Below are 19,851 nucleotides of genomic sequence, written 5' to 3'. Positions count from 1 at the left end.
TATTTTTCGGTGGAATAATTTATATATGAAAAAAAACAGCACTAAAGGTTACATAGGCGCCAGACATAGGTGTATATAGAGCAGGGTTTGTCAATCGTGGCCCTCGGGCCTCGGCCCCCTTGGGGGGGGGGGGGGGGGCACGGAGCGGTCATTGGGGGGCCACGGACATAACTCTGTAGCTATAGGTATTAGAAAAACAAAGTGTCACTGTGTTCGATATTTGCAAGTTAAATTAAATGGGTCATTTTTATTATGACTGTAAAACTTTGTTGTAACGTCTCGTAACATTTTTTTCCGACACGTTCTTTGACGCGTCAGTAGGAATGTTTAAAGTACAATATTGGATTCGTTTTATTGCGAAATACGCTTAAACGAACGTTCGCCATTGGCAAGTTTGGATAAAGGCCTGTCGCTATGGCTAAAAAATTACTTATCTGCTTATGTAGCCAAGTAGTGCCGAGCCAGCGATTTTTCAGGACGCCTAATCATTAGGTTTGCGTCCAATGCTGTTGGGCTAGCAACTAACGTGTAGCTCAGTGGTCGGCAAACTGTGGGCCGCGAGTTACTTTTGAATAGTTAGGTGTTATCACATAGTTGTGGGCCGCGTGATAGCCGTACATTCATTGCACTGTATTTTTAAAGTTGGTGCGGCTAATTATTTTTATATTGTATTCCAAATGTGGCTCTGAGAGTGCCAGTCAAACTATATTTTTTGCCAACTTTAACTATGTGAACGCAAAAATTTTCGTCGCGCTACGCGCGTAGCCTTTGTTCTTCGTTTTATAGTATTATTATGGCTTGCCGATGTTTTTGGTATTAAGGCGCCATGTAATACCTCACCTTTTCTTGGTGTTAACAACCTAACGCTATGTGAACTTAGACTCTCTCCAGCTAACAACATGCAATTTTTACAAAAATATATATAGTTGTATTTTTTTATTCAACTTTGTAATATAGGTATTGTATCATGAGTAAAATTTATTCCAATTTTTAAACAAGATTAACATATTGACTATTATGTCTTCCTTTTATGTGTTTCGTGCGAACTTTTGGGTGCCTTTTTAACTGTGGAGATGATTTTTTTGCGGTTTGTGCGATAAACTTGGTTTTGTTGTATAATACCACACCGATTACTTCGTTAACAACACGTCCCTTAAATTACTTGAACCATACGGCGTTACTTACGAAATGTAAGGATTTTTGTGCACTTTGAGAAGTTTTATGTTTAAACCTCTTCATACAAAGGGCGATATTTTGTGATTTCTTGCATCGTGTGAATTACAACTGTGGGCGTTAAAGAAAACTCATAAAACGAAAGTATGGTGCAGGGTTACGCAAAGTCAATTTTAGACATCTTCTTGAGATCAAGCAATATTACAAATTTTCTGCATTTTCAAGGACGCCGCAAGACGGTTCAAAGACGCCAAATTTAATTTGAAACGTGATTTCCTGTTTTAAACCAAAACAAAACCCTTTTTCTGCCAAGACCTGTTCAATGGAATATGAAGATTGGTGTGAGCCATTTGCAATAATCCGGCTTCAGAACGCTGATTTTTGAATAGTTTGTACATTTTTCTTTAAACATTTTAAATCGCAGTGTTAAAATCGGTAATATTATCTTATTTCAAAGGTAAGCGAGGATAAGCAGACCGATATACCAGTGAAAAGCTGATAGGCAAAACCAATTGTTTTACAGTAAACCATGTTTTACCTTTTACAGTAAAGTATGTTCATTGTTCATATACTGCAGATTAATATTTACAGTAAAGTATGTTCATTAAGAATACATTTTAAGTTACATAAAACTGGAAAATAGATTAGTAATGCTTTCTTGCCATTGTTTAATATAAAAATTACAAGGTTTCTGGGTTTTTTAAGAAAAACGTACAGTGCGTGTGAGGGGAAGTCCCAGATTTTAGCAATTTCAGTGTGCTAAGTTTGCGGTGTCTGCGGAGCCCCTAAATGTTGTCCAATTGTTTTGAAAACTTACGAAACTCATTTTTATGTGACACATAATGGGAAATCAAGCAGGAAGCACAAATTTTCAAAAAAAAGTTAAATCTGAACAACCCTAATGTTCATGTACTGAAGATTTTTTTTACAAGAAAGCATGTTTCATATACTGCAGAGATTAGTTTTGTAAATAATCAACTGTTTATAAAGCTATCGAAACATGTTGGACAAAATGGAGAATGGAGGCAGGAAACTTTACACAAGAAGATGGTTCTTTCTGATCGGGATCGCATTTTACGAGTTATATGGGGCCATCTCCTTCGTCAGTTTTGGGCAAATCAGCAATTTTTATTCGCAGTTCTTCGGCGTTGATTATACGATTGTGGATTGGCTTACAAATGTACGCAACATCAGTGCCGCTTCGTTCACCATGCCGTTGGCGTGGTTCATAGTTAAAGGCAAAGTGCAACTGAGAATGATGGTTCTTTTGATGATTTTGTCAAGCACATTAGGTGTGCTGTTTGTAACAGCCGGCCTTTTCAACCCTTCGCTGATTGCTCTGATATTTGTCGGACAGATTTTGTTAGGATTTGGTAAAATTTTCAATGTAGGTTTGCCTGCAGCATTTGCAGTACTGTGGTTTCCAGATAACCAGGTGGGCACTGCAATAGCCATCACCATGATCGGCTTTAATTTCGGTAGTATATTTTTTTACCTGCTGCCGCCAAGTATTTTGTTTTTGTCAGATACAAGTGCAAATGCTTCTTCGTATAGGTTGAGTGAAGCGACTTTGGAAAACGGCCGTAAATATCTTCAGATAATGTACGGGGCTGCTTCAGCCGTTTCTTGTATTCTTGGGTTGTTTTTTTACATTTTTATGACGGACAGGCCACCTACAGCTCCTACGGTAGCACAAGAAAGAAAACAACAAAACATTCAGGGCTTAAGGACAACAGAAATGTTCTTTAAAGAAACCAAAAATTTGTTCTCAAACTGGTCTTACAACACTATGATATTTGTCTTTGGTGTTTCCTATCAGCTGGTAATTCTTGAAAATCTTATGATGTCGGAGATAATTCACAGTTTGGACTTGTACCACCTTTCCTATTTACCTTCGGATATTGTCAGTGGTATCGTCATGTCTTTATGGTGCGCAGGTAACATACTCGGCCTGATGATATGTGGAAAACTTGTAGACAACTGTAAGCGCTACAAGGCTTTTCTAATAGTCGCCCTCCTTCTTAACTTTCTCGCAACAGTTGGTTTGGCTTTGGGCGTATATACAGCTCAACCAGTCGTTGTCTTTGTAACCAATTCCTTGTTTGGATTTTTTACTGGCTTTATAGATATTTCATCGATGGAGATCATAACGCAACTGACGTATCCTATTGACGAAACATTAGTTAATACATGGGCGACTGGATTAATCTCTGTAATATCAGTCCTTCTAGGTGTTTTCGGAAGGTTAGTTTATGACAAGTTTTGCGGCGTTGGGCTACTGGTGTTTATTAGCGTGATGCTTTTAATTTGTGCAATTGTGACATGCTTTATTTCGCCGAAAAACAAACGAATAGCTGCCGAGCAGAATGATTTGCCATGTACGGCATTGACGCCTCTCGTACCAAACCAATTTAAAACATCAGGTTAATATTGTCCATTCGCAAACGTGATTACAACCGAATTTTGGTGTATTTATTAATAATCACGCCTTACGCTCTAATAGTTTGCTTAAATTGTAAAAAGTTACTGCCAATTATGCACCATAAAGTAAATGTAACTATATATATTAATCGTTTAGACATTCGATATTAAATGAGAACACCGAGAAAATCTACAACTCACGGATTTGAGTTCATACTTTTCGTAGAAAAGCTTGCGACAGTTATATTGATTTATTCCTGACATATTCCATCGGCCAAGCTGTATTCGCGGAAGTGTAATGTCATCAATCGTTTTGTGAAGTCTGTTGAACATGCTACGATAAACTGAATTTAATTTGCAGAGCAAGGCCTATCCTTTTGCGTAAAGGCTTAGGTACCGAACAACCCTTGTAGAAAGTCAGTCCCCTCTTAATTCCGCACGTTAAACGTTTCTAACTTCGCTAATAAAGGCATTAATTTCCGTCCATTGCATTTCGGGTTTAACTTTCTCTTGAGTGCTTATTACAGTTTATTACCTTCAGAACCTTTGCAAATTTAACGAAAGTCGAGTGCTAGAATTGGCATAAATCAGTGGTGCTTCAACGTTTCGTTAAAAGTTTACGTGGCGGATTCCCTGCAGTTTAAGTGGTTCGCTTACTTTTAGAAACACCACCTTGAAAACGATTATAAAAACGGCAATGCATAAATACTGCTCTAAAATATCAACACAAACACAAAAAAGTGAATAATATGCACAAATATGAGGTGGGTTTACCTTTGCAGTTTTCAATATTCCTATTTTGGGTTGGGGACTAAAATTTTTAATCCGCGAATCACACAAAACCCCCTGACGGAGTTCAGTTGGATAACCACTGAGTTGTTCACTTTGAATCTGGAAGAACTGAACCAGAACCGTGATTTTATGAATTGGTTTGAACCATTTTTTCCGAACCGTAACCTGAACTTTTTTTTGTAAGAATTTGTCAAAACTGGAACTGAACCGAAAATTTTAAAAGAACCAGAGCCTTAACCGAAACTCAACCTGTCAAATAAAATAACATGACGTCACAATTGTATTTTATAGAGTCAATATCTCGTTTTCGAAATTTAAATATTCAATAAATGAAACGTTTCTTTTTAATTTTTCGAAATTTGACTAATGAGCTTGTTTTTAATGCGTATGATTAGATGTAATACGAGTTACAATTCAATTTTTTTCTAAATCTTTTACCAACATATTTAGGTTAAAAGCAACTCATATTGTATCCGAACCAGAACAAACTAAACTCAGTCGAACCAGAGCTGAACTGGATTCCAAACAAATTCTTAAACCCGTCGCGAACCTGAATCGGAAAAGTTAAACGATTTGATTCTCTGTTTCGAATCATATTTTGATTCGTCCTAGACATTAAGAAAAACACATTTTTATTTGATATATTTCCTGTGATAAGAACCGGAGTTGCATTGCGTCACTATCAGAGACAGCTGGTGACTGTGAATTTGAATTGACTTAAGTATCAGTCAAGTTAAATATACAAAAATTAACTCCAAGTTAAGTTTCAAAAATTAACCAGTCAAGGCCCAGTCCAAGTCATCAGTTTCCCAAGTCAAGTCCCAGTTCAAGAAATATTGCAAGTCAACCTTAATTCAGGTAAGTAACATCACAATAAAATTTTAACTATTACAATTGATAACATAGCGCGATTGTGAATAATAACTCAAATAAAAATATCAAAAACGCAACATATAGCAAGAAAATAGTTTTACATACAAAAATTCGAATAGATGGCTGAATTTTATTAAAAAATAATGAATGAAAACAATTAATTTACGCAATGTTATTTAAAAAAACTAGTAAACTGAAAAGTAGTTTCAGTTAAAAAACTCAAGCAATCTTCTTTGGTCCGATCCGAGATTTAGGTGCTATAACTATAGGAAGAAAGCGAATTGCGGTTAGGTTTGAACTCACAACCGTGGTCAAAGCAAAAGCGTAACAGGACCAAAGCAACGCAAAACAATGGAAACAAACCACGAGAACGTTTTTAGACGGCATTACAACTATTAGGTATTAGTCCTATTTTCGTCTTATTCCGACGTTGATAATGTTCTTATTTTGGTCTTATGGCAGTCCTCTTATTTTAACCCCAAAATAAAGAACAAAAAAATAACTAACATTCACTATTATTTGACGTAGTAAGCAAGTAGTGGGGGATTGCGTCAGACTGTTTGCCTGATGAAGATATTACGCTAACCGTAACATATTTTAAAGCGTGTTATGCCAGCAGATTGACACGAACATGTTGCCACGTAATCTGCAAAAGTGATAAAGATTGGACAGTTTGAACGTTTAAAAATAATACATACTTCTGTATGGACTTTGATTTTCTTACTAAGTCTTACCACAGCCCTCAACCATTATGCTCCAAAGTAGTGGTAAAGGCTGGATATGTTTGGAATTTCGAAGATATTTCTTGATCAGGTAGTAATAAACCGTTGCGACCAGCAGGAATATGGTTACAGATTGAGGAAGCAATATTTGTAGGTTTATTGGGTCTCCAATGCGTTGGCTACTGATACAAGCTAAAAGGTGTAAAGCTAATGTTAATGTTTCCTACAGGTCTTACATCGTACGATTACAACTTCCTTTGCCTTGTTACATATGCGACTTGGCCAAACTCTACATATCCTAGTGCTTTTTTATGTTAGTGCAAGTTACATACAGTGTCAAAGACAATAGACTTTTGAGCAGAGGGCCGTGAGAAATTTAGTTTTTATCGTCACATAAGAAGTATGATTTAACATTTTCAAACAGGTTTTCTCAGAGAAACTCACTGTTTCATTCAAACTCTTGCGCGGTTGTTCGTCTAAAAATGCACCCTGGTGGTTAATTGTGCCCAACCCCAAATGATTCAAACGTTGGATGACAAATATAGCGTAATTTACAGATATCGATCAAATAATAACTAACAGATTACGTTGGCAATAAGTTAGAAAGTGCAAACATACGTTTAAAAGGTTTACGTTGGAAATGTGTTTATTTCAAGTTAGTTCTGATCACATTATCAAGAAAAAATAAATTCGTGCGAAGCGCAAAAAAGATTGCTAGATTAAAGTTACGAATCTTTTATTTTCATATTTAAGGGAATATTCTGCAATCTACACCAGCTTGCTCTTCAACCTTTTTTGGTTTGGCGAACCCTTAAAGTTTTTGTGACACACTCATGCACCTTGTCCACTTGAAAGGTAAACTGAGGTAAAAAGCAACATAAAAAAATCATTATATTTAACAATATTATCATGTCACTTAAACCGAGCGGAGCTGCCGAAGTTGCAAACACCGTCGGTGAGAGTTCGATTATGGCTGCAGACTACTTGCAAGTACTATTGCATGTCGTAAAACAGCATTCGGTGTTAAATATTAATATTTCATTAAAAGTTTGTGACCCATATTTTGATGCCCCTAGGGTGCATCGTGTACACCGGTTGAAGAGCACTGTTCAACACCACCAGATAAGCGTTATGTACTGACAGGATGCAAGTAATGCTGCTATGATTGTTACTGGACTTGCCCACTTAGCATGTATAGCTCACTTAATAGAGCAACGGTCCCAGGATAGCTAAGGTCGTGCGTTCAAACCTCACAGAAGGTTGGCTGTTTTCTAGCGTGGCCTTGCTGATATAAATATACCTGATTCGGTTAGTTAGTTGAAGACATACGGTGTAAATATTATATATGTATACGTCGTTGCATTTTGTCATAAAAACACTTCACCGTTGGGCTAGATCACCGTTGTAGACATGTATGTATAAACTAAAGTTTTACACTAGCAAAACATGAAAACAATCCGGAAAAATAAATAAGCGTTTAGACTGAGAATCATTTTAGATCAGGGGATTTTAACCTTTTATGTATGTTTTACCCCTTTAAAACAGATATGTTTATTGTTTATTGTTTGGAAAGTAGATTCCCAGGGAGCAGCGAAAGACCGTTAGGTCATCAAAGTCAGCCGCTCCCAAGATCAAAGTCAGCCGCTCCCAGATGAATATCAGGTTTACCCCAATATATAAATTGAGCTCATTAATTGAAAAACAACGAAAGTACCAAATTACATTAGTTGTATATTCAATGCGACGACTGTCCTTGGTTTATGGCAGCGAGTTTTTCTATGTCTGGTAAAGTACTAGATAATGCACAACGAATATCAGATTCAACATGAAGACGGTTTAGTGCTTTATGTTAGTAAGCAATGGTGTGAGGCCGTAGCCACATTCGCATAGTTAAGTTAAAGAAAACGGAACCAGAATATTCATAGCTTGAATACCTATTCTTGGTAAATTTACCCCAGGTTAAGAAAGGCTGTTTTAGATATTTTGTTATCCCGGTAACTGCAAAAAATGCAAAAAATCCTCATTGTGTAATAAAAAATAACCAAAAATGAGCTGTTTCGTCGAATCTAGATTACTTCTCCAAATCTACAAACTATTTGACCCAATTAATCAACTAAAAATAATTTTAGCGGTCCACAAATATTCCACCATATGCTGTACCACCTTTACAATTTACAGTTTGCGTCCATTTTAAGTTCGATTGTGGTATTGCGCAATGCGCATGCGCACTTTGGACGATATCGACGACAGAAAAAAAACGACCTTGATTCTCGAGTTCCGAGGCCGACTTCGAGTCCGCAGCAATAAATGTATAACAAAGCAAATTCTATTTTTTTAGTTTTTTTCAACATTTCATTGGAGCACTTGACGCAATTTCGTTTGATTTTGATATAGATTAAAAATACTTTCGTAAAAAGTTCAAACCCTTTTTTTTTTTTTTAAGTTTTCCTACGTTATTTCCATTTCGAGCTTGGCCGAATTCATAGATTTTTTTTCATTAAAAGCTCTTTTCAAAACAAGCTGTTGATGCAAATGTTTGAAATTTTTTTTCAGCTTTTTTGAGGTAAGTGAAGCGTTGTGGTTATTTTAATCGTACCTGGGTTTTGGATGGTTTTTAGTTCGAAAATACCTACAAGCGAAACGTGTATAATTGCCCTTTACATTGTTATGACAGATCAAATAGAAACGTATAGTTGATATGGCAAAGTCGGAACTGGAAAACCTTGTTACGGGGAAAGCAAAAAATGAAGCACTTTCAACCAACAACTATAAAATCAAGTCATACAAGATGCGGTGGTTTGCCCTCTTCAATGTCACACTTACAATTATATTTCGTGGTTTCAACCAGGCCTGCTACGGATCGATTAACAGTATTTTGAGCAAGCACTTTAACGTCGCACCATGGCAGATCGACTGGTTCATTTTGTGTCAATCCGTCGTGTTCATTCTTCTTGCTCTTCCAATGTCTTTTTTAACCTCCAGAATGAAGCTAAAGACTGTCAACTTACTGATGACTGGTTGTCTAGCCGGTGGTATGCTGATTACGTCGGTTGCCTTTTTGATTTCCAATGGCTTTCTACTAGTTATTGTGGGTGAGCTGATTGCTGGAATGTGCAACCTTCTTTCGTCGTCTATAATCGGAGAAGTAGCCAACAGTTGGTTTCCCACAAACGAGAGATCAACAACCGTAGGGCTTATGTCAGTGTCGAAAAGTTTTGGAGAGGCAATTGGTGGCATTATACCACCACTGCTCGTCAATACTGATCAATCCGTTTTAGAAGTTGGCGGAAGAATGGCGGGACTTCTGGCAGGGTCATCTTCGTTTCTCATTATCTTGATGATCTTAGTCGCCGTATTTCTTCCAAATCGCCCGCCCTTACCACCCAGCTACGCCCAGGCAAAAATGCTAAAACAACAAGTTCAACAGCTGAAGCCAAAATATTTCTTAGAAGTTTTGAAAGAGTTGTTCAGTCAACGCGCATTCGTGGTACTGTGGATAAGTTTCGCTTTGGCTAACCCTGTGTTGCGCAATTTTACCATATTGCTTTCATCTATGTTGCATGCTGAATTTCCAAACGATTTAGATATCAATCGAAAGTCAGGATACGTGATTATGACAGCCTGGATTCTCTCGGCGGTTGGTGGAATTTCGATCGGACCCGTTTTGTCAAAAACAAGGAAGTTTAAAATAAATGCAGTGGCAGCAACAAGTATACTAAGTTTTGCTACCCTTTTGGCGTTAATTGGAGCGGCAACATCTGTCTTAAAGGTGATTTTCGCAGGCGTTATAATGGCGGGCTTGGTCAATGGGATGGCTGCCACCTGCATATTTGAACTTATTCTTGAAGTTACGTACCCGAGACCCCCTCTTCAAGCTGCAATGATAAACATGACTGCATCTGGAGCAACCAGATTTATTTATCCACTCATTGGAAGAGTACTTTTAAGCTATTTTAATGCCGCTGCTTCCATCGCCTTACCACTTACGCTGACTGCCATTACCAGTGTCCTGATGTGGTCAACAAAGATTCCGACCAATAGGTCGGATGCCGAAAAGGATGAAAAGAAACGTGTGTTACAGGAGCCAGATTAAACAAATTTGTATATTTCGTATAGTGTATATAAAATTCGAAACCCAACTATCCAATTTCATTATTTTCCTATCAAGCAATATTTTGCATGCTTTAAAAAACATCTATTGTGCAAACAATCAATCTTTCTTTTTCACCTCTTCCATCGTGTGAATTCACATTAAAACGTATACATTCAGGGCATTAGAGTATCTCGGCTGGGTGTGTAATATTCTGTGCAAATTTTGTGGCTATTCCATATGCTGTGCAAATTTAAAACGCGACTATTCTATATACTGGAAAAATATGGAGAAAGTTAAGTGTTGTTGTAATTGTGCCTCTTTGTGTCGGTTCCTCATCCTTCAATGGATGCATACGAGTGCCACTAAAAACGAAAACAGTCTATCTTGTTAGTAGCGTGGGTAATTGCCAGCGAGTGGAACCGGTTCAGTTCCTGTTTCGGTTTGGAGGAATTTAAAAGTTCCGGTTCAGCTCCGGTTCAACAATCGTTATTTCAAAACCGGTTCATAAAGTTCCGGTTCGGATACAATATAAGTTGCGTTGAATCTAAAAATATTTGTCAATAAATGTAGAGAATAATCTTTAAATTGTAAGTGATTTAATCTAAGTTACGTGACGTACTAAAGAACAGCATCTCATTATTGGAATATCTGAAAAATAAAAAGCAACATTTTATTTAATCAATATTCTTATTTTTTTTCATAAAATTTCGAACATAGCATAACTTGACTCTGTAAAATACAAGTTGTGACGTCATGCTGGAGTGAACGCTTTTTTGACAGGTTCGGGTTCGGTTCAGGTTCAAGTTCTTTAAAATATTCGATTCAGTTACGGTTCGGCTCCTTAAAATCTAACAAAAAACGGTTCAGGTTCGGTTACGGTTCGGAAAAAATTGACCCCAAACCGGTTTACAAAGTTCCGCTTCGGTTCCGGTTCGACTCCCTGGTAATTGCTGACATTAGTTTATAAAGATTTGTGATTGCCAATTACAAATTATTGGTTACATAGCAGGTTATTTGTTGATACATTAAGAATTTGATTTTAAATGGATGTAATTCAACCCATATGCCTGTTTGCATCTTAATCCTAGGTTTTAAGTTTAAAACGTTTTAAAGCAAAACACACACGTGAATAGCTATACTTCATTTACAACTATTTTCACTCCAAGTGACGATTCCCATGCGAAACAAAGCTTGTATACAATTTATTTACACCTAATATACGATAAAAAAATGTAAAACCGTTATTCCGGACGTTTTTCGTTGAATAGCAGTACGCTAATAACACTAAAACAAATTAGGTTTAATATTAGATTTTCGCTTTATATTGATCAAGTTGAAAATAGTTTGGCACTTTAGGTGATGTCGATTGTTAAAAAGTAGCGTTGTTAACTGCCGCTGCATTTCAGCTAAATAACTAATTTGTTTCATTACTTTAATTTCTTAAAAAAATTTTCATTTCGTTAACTACTGAACATCCTTTTTTTAAATATTTTTAATTCCAGTTTAACAACTGAAAAAACATTCAAATAGACAGTGTAATCTATAATAGAAAATCTATTTTTTTGGCTTAATTGTTTACGTTGACGGAATTTTACTTTCAGTTTTACGAGGATCACAGTACCGAAATAATACCAACAGGATGCAAGTAATGGTGTCATAATTGTTCTGTTATCTCAGTAGCTGCGAAAAAACGCAAAAAACCTACTAAAACATATTCCTAATGGCGTAATAAAACATGTGGAACAATAAAATTCGTTATCATAAATAATGAGGTTTTGGAGTGACTGAGTCGTTTTAGCATAATTTAGTTTACCTGTTTTAGTAAACTTGAAATGTGATTTTTTTGTTGCAGTCAAGCTCATAAGTTAAGTGGTTCCTGGATTGGGAGAACTCCGGAGAATAACAGAGTGATTTCTGAACGAATTATTTACTTTCATAATTGTTGCAATACCATGTTGTTTATGTAAATCAGGGGTGTCCAACAAGCGGCACGCGTGCCAAATGTGGCACGCGACCAAATAAAAAATGGCACGCAAGCCCCCCTAAACTAGTTTATTTGTTATTGCAGCCAATTGTAAAAAAATACCTAATGTTTTATACAGTAAATTGCCATTGTTTATTCAGAATATAAAACAATCGCTGCAATCACGACAACTAACAATTACTTTTAATGCTATAACATTATATTGTAGTGGAGGCTAGCATTCACATAACTATATAAAGTTTGGTGTGAAGAAACAAAACGTCAGCTCACCGACGGACATTTAGATGCAGTAATGCGCACTGCTAGCTACGCGTTTTTTTATTTGTAAAAAAACGCTTTTATTATTAGAAAGAATTATATTACTAAGCTTTGGCACGGGATGAAGTTGTAGGATAAAAATTGGCACGCCGGCATGTTTGAGTAGGACACTCCTGATGTAAATGAATAACTGAGTCCATAATAACCATTTTACTCGAAGACAACTTAGTAAGTGTTCAGTAAGATTTTTGTTACATTCTACTTAACAAGAGAAATATTAAATTACTGGATTATTGTAGGTTTTTTATGGGTTTGTGAAAGACTAACTAAAAACAGCAACAATTGTGGCGTGTGTGTGCAAACACTAATTCCCAGGGTGACTATAAGGCGTCGAAGTCAGGTAAAAAATCAACTCGCAATTTCGAAGTGTGATATAGATTGAGTTCGAAATTATAATTCGAAAAGACCTACAAGCGAAACGTGAATTAATGCCCAACATATTGTTATGGCAGATCAAATAGAAACATATAGTTGATATGACAAATTCAGAACAGAAAAAACGTGTCCAAGTGATGACAACATACGAAGAAAATGTTGCTGGCAACAATATAATCAAGTCATACAAGATACGGTGGTTTGCCCTGTCCAATGTCGTATTTACAATTTTATTTCGTGGTTTTAATCAGGCCTGCTACGGGTCGATTAACAATGTTTTAAGCAAGCACTTCAACGTCGCACCATGGCAGATCGACTGGTTCATTTTGTCTCAATCCGTCGTGTATGTCCTTCTTTCACTTCCAATGTCTTTTTTAACCTCCAGAATGAAGCTAAAGACTGTCAATTTACTGATGACTGGTTCTCTAGCCGGTGGTATGCTGATTACGTCGGTTGCCTTTTTGATTCCCAACGGGTTTCCACTTGTTATTGTTGGTGGCCTAATTGCTGGATTGTGCAACATTCTTTCTTTGTCTATTATCGGAGAAGTAGCCAACAGTTGGTTTCCCATAAACGAGAGATCAACAACCGTAGGGCTTATGTCAGTTTCGAAAGGTTTTGGAGAGGCGATTGGTGGCATTATACCACCACTGATCGTCAATATTGACCAATCTTTTTTAGAAGTTGGCGGACGAATGGCGGGAATTTTATCAGGGTCGTCTTTATTTCTCATTATCTTGATGATCTTAGTCGCCTTGTTTGTTCCAAATCGCCCACCCTTACCACCCAGCTACGCCCAGGCAAAAATGCTAAAACATCAAGTTGAACAGCTGAAACCCAGGGACTTCATATTAATTCTAACAGAACTGTTTAGTCAACGCGCATTCGTGGTGCTGTGGATAGGTTTCGCTTTGGTCAACCCAGTGTTACGCAATTTTACCGTATTGCTTTCATCTATGTTGCACGCAGAATTTCCAAACGATTCAGACATCAATCGAAAGTCAGGATACGTGATTATGACAGCCTGGATTCTCTCAGCGGTTGGTGGAATTTCGATCGGACCCGTTTTGTCAAAAACAAGGAAGTTTAAAATAAATGCAGTGGCAGCAACAAGTATACTAAGTTTTGCTACCCTTTTGGCGTTAATTGGAGCGGCAACATCAGTCTTAAATGTGATTTCTGCAGGCGTTCTAATGGCGGGCTTGTTCAATGGGATGGCTGCCACCTGCATATATGAACTTATTTTTGAAGTTACCTACCCGAGACCGCCTCTTCAAGCTACAATGATAAACATGACTGCAGTTGGAGTAACCAGGTTCTTTTATCCGCTGATTGGAAGAATTTTTTTGAGCTATTTTAATGCGGCTGCTTCCATCGCCTTACCACTTACTCTGACTGCCTTTACTAGTATCCTGTTGTTGACAACAAAGATTCCGACAAACAGATCAGATGCCGAAAAGGATGAAAGGAAACGTTTGTTACAGGAGCCAGATTAAATAACGTTGTATTTTTACGTATAATGTATTTATAATTCGGAACCCTACTATATAATTTCGCTAATTTGCTATGAAGCACTGTTTTGAATGTTTTGTAAAACATTGTCTGTTGTGCAAGCAACGAATATTCAAATTGTATAAAAAAGTATAAATATGGTTCCACTAACATTTAATTATTGTACTTGATGAGCAACATTATTTCCGACAACCTTTAGATTATATCGACTTATACCAGTATTGCGTATATCTAACAAGTATCCTTTTACATCATTGAGATTCTGACAAATACTGTATCAGCGTTTAATTTGATTTGTGCTTGCAAATTACAAGAAATACTTCATTGTTTTGAAAATACCCCTGATTGGCGATGCATTAAAATGAAACAGATGTTGGTAAACCGCAAAGTTGATTGATAGGCCAATAAATCTAAGTAAACAAAAGCCTAAACCTCAAACTTATCGCAACACAAGGTTTTATGTTGTTTTATTACAACAAATATGCCAGGAACTTCCACATAAGCCCCCCTCCCCCCCAAAAAAAAAAAAATCGTTTTCTGAAACGATCGAAAGTAGCACAATTTGCATGCTGAAGCACACAATGCCAAAAGCGACAGCATGCAAAGTATTTAGTCTAAGAATGATCTTTATAAATATTGGATGAAATTTCTGTTTACGTTCTAGAGCAGCGGATACCCAACATTAAAATCAATTTTACTTCGCAGTCTCGCGCAATAAAAATACTCCAAAAGTAAAACTCGACTACAGAACTATAAAGACCCGACAAAATACAGAAACACACAAGTTGTCTGGGTGGTCGCCGTGTACCAATTGTTAAAAGAAAAAACAAACAATATTTGCCAAAACTTAGAATTAGAAGAAGAAAGAACAGCCACCAGTCTAGAAGATGTGGTAATGAAGTTTGTTTCAGTAAATCAGTCATGATTATGGAGCCATGAATATAATACTTTTAATTAATGACTGAAGCGTAGCTAAGTTCAATGTACAAAGGAGCGGCCGTAAATAAAACTCTACATTTGAATTTGAATTTTCTTCAAAAACATTATTTCCCCACTTTAAGAACTCATAGAATACCAAAATAAAATAAAAACATACTTAAAATTGCTTCTATATAGCATATATCTTTTTAATCTACAGTATATTAAGATCACTCCAGTTGAAAAATGAAGTATTCGCTTTCTACTTTTTTTTAGGAGTTCATGTAAGGTCAATATACACAAAATATTTTTCTTCTTTAGGAAAAACATTCATTCTAACTTATATAAACTCTGGTTTATGTCTAATGTACCGAAATTGGAGGGTCGCGTAGGATTTCGAAAACTGGAAAAGGGTTCGCGACAACAAACAAGGTTGCGAACCGCTGGTATATATCCATAATTCATAATTAAGCAATAACTTAGCGTCTTAGCGTATTGCTGTAGTTTTGCATATTTATTTTAATCTTTGATTTGATCACAATTTTTTTGAACTTGTGTGATCTGTATTATATGTTTCCCGTAGGCCTTATATTATACTTTTACAGCTTCCTTTGGGTTGTGACATTTGTCATTCGATTAAGTTGTACGTCTATAATTGCTTTTCTTATTTTGTATCAGTACATTTCGAACAAGTGCCGCTGAGGTTCTTTGAAAAATACTTTGATGGGCATTATAAGTTATGTATAGGTTAACATTATTACTTTTAAGTTACTCATAGAGTGAAAGACAGTAGACCTTTTTGAGGGTACAGTGACAAATTTACGTTTTACTATTGATGGAAGTCAGCAACCAGGTAATTACGTTGAAAAAATGTGGTCACATTACTAAGTCAATATAGATTCGTGTGAAGCGAAAAAACTAAACTATATTGACTATTTTTTTAGTTCGAAGGGTTAAGTCTTTGTGTCGACTATTAGTAATAAAATTCAAATGAATAGGATAATTTGTATAATTTCTTTTGTGCAAATTGTAAATGATCTAAAATTGTTCATAGAACATTACGTCTATTACCAAGAAACGATGAAATATTTAAATCCCTACTTAAAATAATTTCAGAAAGTTTAGTTATTCCAAATCCAATCCCAAGAGAGCCGTTTTCCTGTTTAAGTAATAAAACTTATTCGATGGAAGAATTAAATTCTTTGACAGAAATAGGAATGTTTTTGGGGAGCTCGTTACTATAAAAAATATATTACCTTCAAATATAATTTGTCTGTTGTAGTCAACCCAGACTATAGCGCAGTGGTGCTCAACCTGAGTAAGCAAATCTGCTTTAATATTTTAAACATTATCTTAAAAGGCAATAGAAAATACATACACGTAATATGGCAAAGTCGGAATTGGAAAAGCTTGTTCCGGCGATGTCAAGCAATGAGGCACTTTCGGCTGAAAACAATATAATCAAGTCATACAAGATGCGTTGGTTTGCCCTCTCCAATGTCGTATTAACAATTTTATTTCGTGGGTTTAACCAGGCCTGCTACGGGTCGATTAACAATGTTTTAAGCAAGCACTTCAACGTTGCACCATGGCAGATCGACTGGTTCATATTGTCTCAATCCGTCGTGTTCATACTTCTTGCTCTTCCAATGTCTTTTTTAACCTCCAGAATGAAGCTGAAGACTGTCAATTTACTGATGACTGGTTCTCTAGCCGGTGGTATGCTGATTACGTCGGTTGCCTTTTTGATTCCGAACGGCTTTCCACTAGTTATTGTGGGTGAGCTGATTGCTGGAATGTGCAACATTCTTTCGTCGTCTATTATCGGAGACATAGCAAACAGTTGGTTTCCCACAAACGAGAGATCAACAACAGTAGGGGCGATGTCAGTGTCCAGAAGTTTTGGAGAGGCGATTGGTGGCATTATACCACCACTGATCGTCAATATTGATCAATCCTTCTTCGAAGTTGGCGGAAGAATGGCGGGACTTTTAACAGGGTCATCTTTGTTTCTCATTATCTTGATGATATTAGTCGCCGTGTTTCTTCCAAATAGACCACCCTTACCACCCAGCTACGCCCAGGCCAAAATGCTAGAACAACAAGTTCAACATCTGAAACCCAGGGACTTCATATTAATTCTAAAGGAACTGTTTAGTCAACGCGCATTCGTGGTACTGTGGATAGGTTTCGCTTTGGTCAACCCAGTTTTGCGCAATTTTACCGTATTGCTTTCATCTATGTTGCATGCTGAATTTCCAAACGATTCAGACATCAATCGAAAGTCAGGATACGTGATTATGACAGCCTGGATTCTATCAGCGGTTGGTGGGATTTCAATCGGACCCGTTTTATCGAAAACAAGAAAGTTTAAAATTTCTGCAGTTGTGGCCACAAGTTCGATTAGTCTTGCTACCCTGATGGCGTTAATTGGAGCGGTAACGTCAGTCTTAAAATTGATCGTTGCAGGCATTATAATGACTGGCATATTTAATGGAATGGCTACCACCTGCATATATGAACTTATTCTTGAAATTACGTACCCGAGACCCCCTCTTCTAACTACAATGATAACCGTGACTGCACTTGGAGTAACCAGATTTCTTTATCCGCTGATTGGAAGAATATTTTTGAGCTATTTTAATGCGGCTGCTTCCATTGCCTTACCACTTACTCTTACTGCCTTTACTAGTATCTTGTTGTTGACAACAAAGATTCCGACAAACAGATCGGATGCCGAAAAGGATGAAAGGAAACGTTTGTTACAGGAGCCAGACTAAAACGGATTTGTGGGTTTAACTGTTATTTGTGTGTTTAAGTCTTTATTTATACCTTAGAACTCTATAATTTTATTGTTGTAATATGTAGCATGCTTTTGTAATGCATTTGTTCTTTGCTTAAACAAGGAGTTTTCAAATCTATTCTATTTAGTTTGTTTTTTAGTTTATTGCTAATAATCGTACAAGTGTAACAATCATAATTCATTGCAGTTTAATGTTTTGTTTTTTGACAAGGGCGTGACTTAAAATTGGCTTGCATGACTTGTCTGGGGACCGATGACTTGGACTGTGCCTTGACTTTCTATTTATTTAAAAAAAACTTGACTCGGACTTCGGGTATTTTACAAATGACTTGACTGGGAATCAATTCAAAATGTCAAAAATGGGTCCATCCAAAAGTTATGACTTGAATACGGTACTTTCCTGAAACTTATATTAGCCTAAATATACTTGCTATAATAAAATTGTGGTGACCTAGGAATTGCTAGGCTTATATTAACTGCGTTTTAGGTAAACATGAAGCGCAACACAACAGAGCCACAAACAAACAAAGTGAGGATTAAGCAATAACATAAATATCATGAAGAAAGGCAACACAACACAAATTCACCTCAAACCTTCTCTTATATTTTAGAAAGTGAAAGGCCGTTTTTTAGGTCTAATTTAACACTTTATTGTTGAAGTCCCTGGTGGCACACAATAGTGCTAACTTCGAAAATACATTTTTCTTTTTTTTTCTTTTAAGGTTTCTAAAAGTAATTTTTTTTTCATTCTTTAGTATGTTTTACAGGAAATTGAGGAAGCCTTTAAGCCAACAGTGCCTTGCATAAAATGTCACAACATTGTCATCGTTTGCTAAATTTAACTGATAATTGCGTTTTTTCGAGGTATTATAGGCCTATGCGTAAATATTTAACGTTTTTGCAATATGATTATTATATTTTGGGCAACACGTTGTTATCCGATCTCAACATAATGTATAATTCTTGCGATTTGTCAAAAGTTTCACATGGTTTTATAAAGTTGTGGAAGTTATGGCCATTACAACTTGTAAACAAACATCCCTTTGGTAAAAGAATTGTTTTTGGTAATGTGAGAACCATTTAAATTTGCCTAGTAATGCGCTGCTTATCTTATGTAAATCTAATTCTAGGTAGAATGTTTTCTCGTTTTGCTAAAAGTTTCCTATTTGTGCACGGGATCGCGCGGGAATAACGTATTTTAGGAATTGAAATTACTCTGTTTGGAAGGTGACGTTACGACCTCGCTTAATAACGCCATGTCTAAATTTCTAACCCCTTTCCCTAACGAAAATCCTGGTTCCGCCCTGGCTGCAATGTAGGATATATCGAAAGCATTCAAGAGTTCATCAATGCAACTTCGATAAACAAGTCAGACGTTGTGCTTTATTATATGATAACGCTACAAAAGGTATGAGCAAAAATAGTTTTAACTAGCATTTGATTATCGCACTGAAGCAGTAACATTAACTGTGCTACATCCTCAATTTGGTTATATTAACTTAGATCAAACGTATTTTTCCGCGATTTATCTGTATGAGCTTTGATAGTCTTACTAGAGTTCATACTTTTGAATATATACTTGTTAGAGACCAATTTAAAAAAATGTTTTAACGTTTTTATAAAACCATGACTGAAGATGCATTAAAGAGCTGTGATAACAAGAACTTGACTAAGCAATATAAATGGTTCACGGCATTATAATATGCCTGTTAAAATTTACAGTGCAATGTGATTTTTAGACTACGCCATTATGTATTTAGCCTAAAATTCTTACGTTCAAATAGTGGATGCCAGCACCTTCAGAACACACTGGTCGGTAATAAGAGGATCTTTCGTTTAGGTGCTCTGGCTAGCGTGACTCAGATGC

At 36.4% G+C, this 19,851-nt stretch overlaps 2 protein-coding genes across 2 annotated transcripts; both read left to right on the top strand.

Moving 5' to 3' along the window:
- Positions 1-8,679: 8,679 nt before the first annotated feature.
- LOC146146918 (putative MFS-type transporter C09D4.1) lies at positions 8,680-10,074 on the top strand. The gene has a single exon (XM_083387873.1). It carries the CDS (start codon positions 8,680-8,682, stop codon positions 10,072-10,074), a length of 1,395 nt encoding a protein of 464 aa, XP_083243999.1.
- A 6,492-nt stretch (positions 10,075-16,566) lies between these two features.
- Positions 16,567-17,961, top strand: LOC146146917 (putative MFS-type transporter C09D4.1). The gene has a single exon (XM_083387871.1). It carries the CDS (start codon positions 16,567-16,569, stop codon positions 17,959-17,961), a length of 1,395 nt encoding a protein of 464 aa, XP_083243997.1.
- The last annotated feature ends 1,890 nt before the right edge of the window (positions 17,962-19,851 follow it).

The sequence above is a fragment of the Ascidiella aspersa genome, chromosome 4, assembly GCF_963924565.1.
Source record: "Ascidiella aspersa chromosome 4, kaAscAspe10.2, whole genome shotgun sequence".
In the NCBI taxonomy this organism is placed as follows: domain Eukaryota; kingdom Metazoa; phylum Chordata; class Ascidiacea; order Phlebobranchia; family Ascidiidae; genus Ascidiella; species Ascidiella aspersa.
Note: the sequence above shows the minus strand (reverse complement) of the source record. Positions and strands in the feature narration are given on the sequence as shown.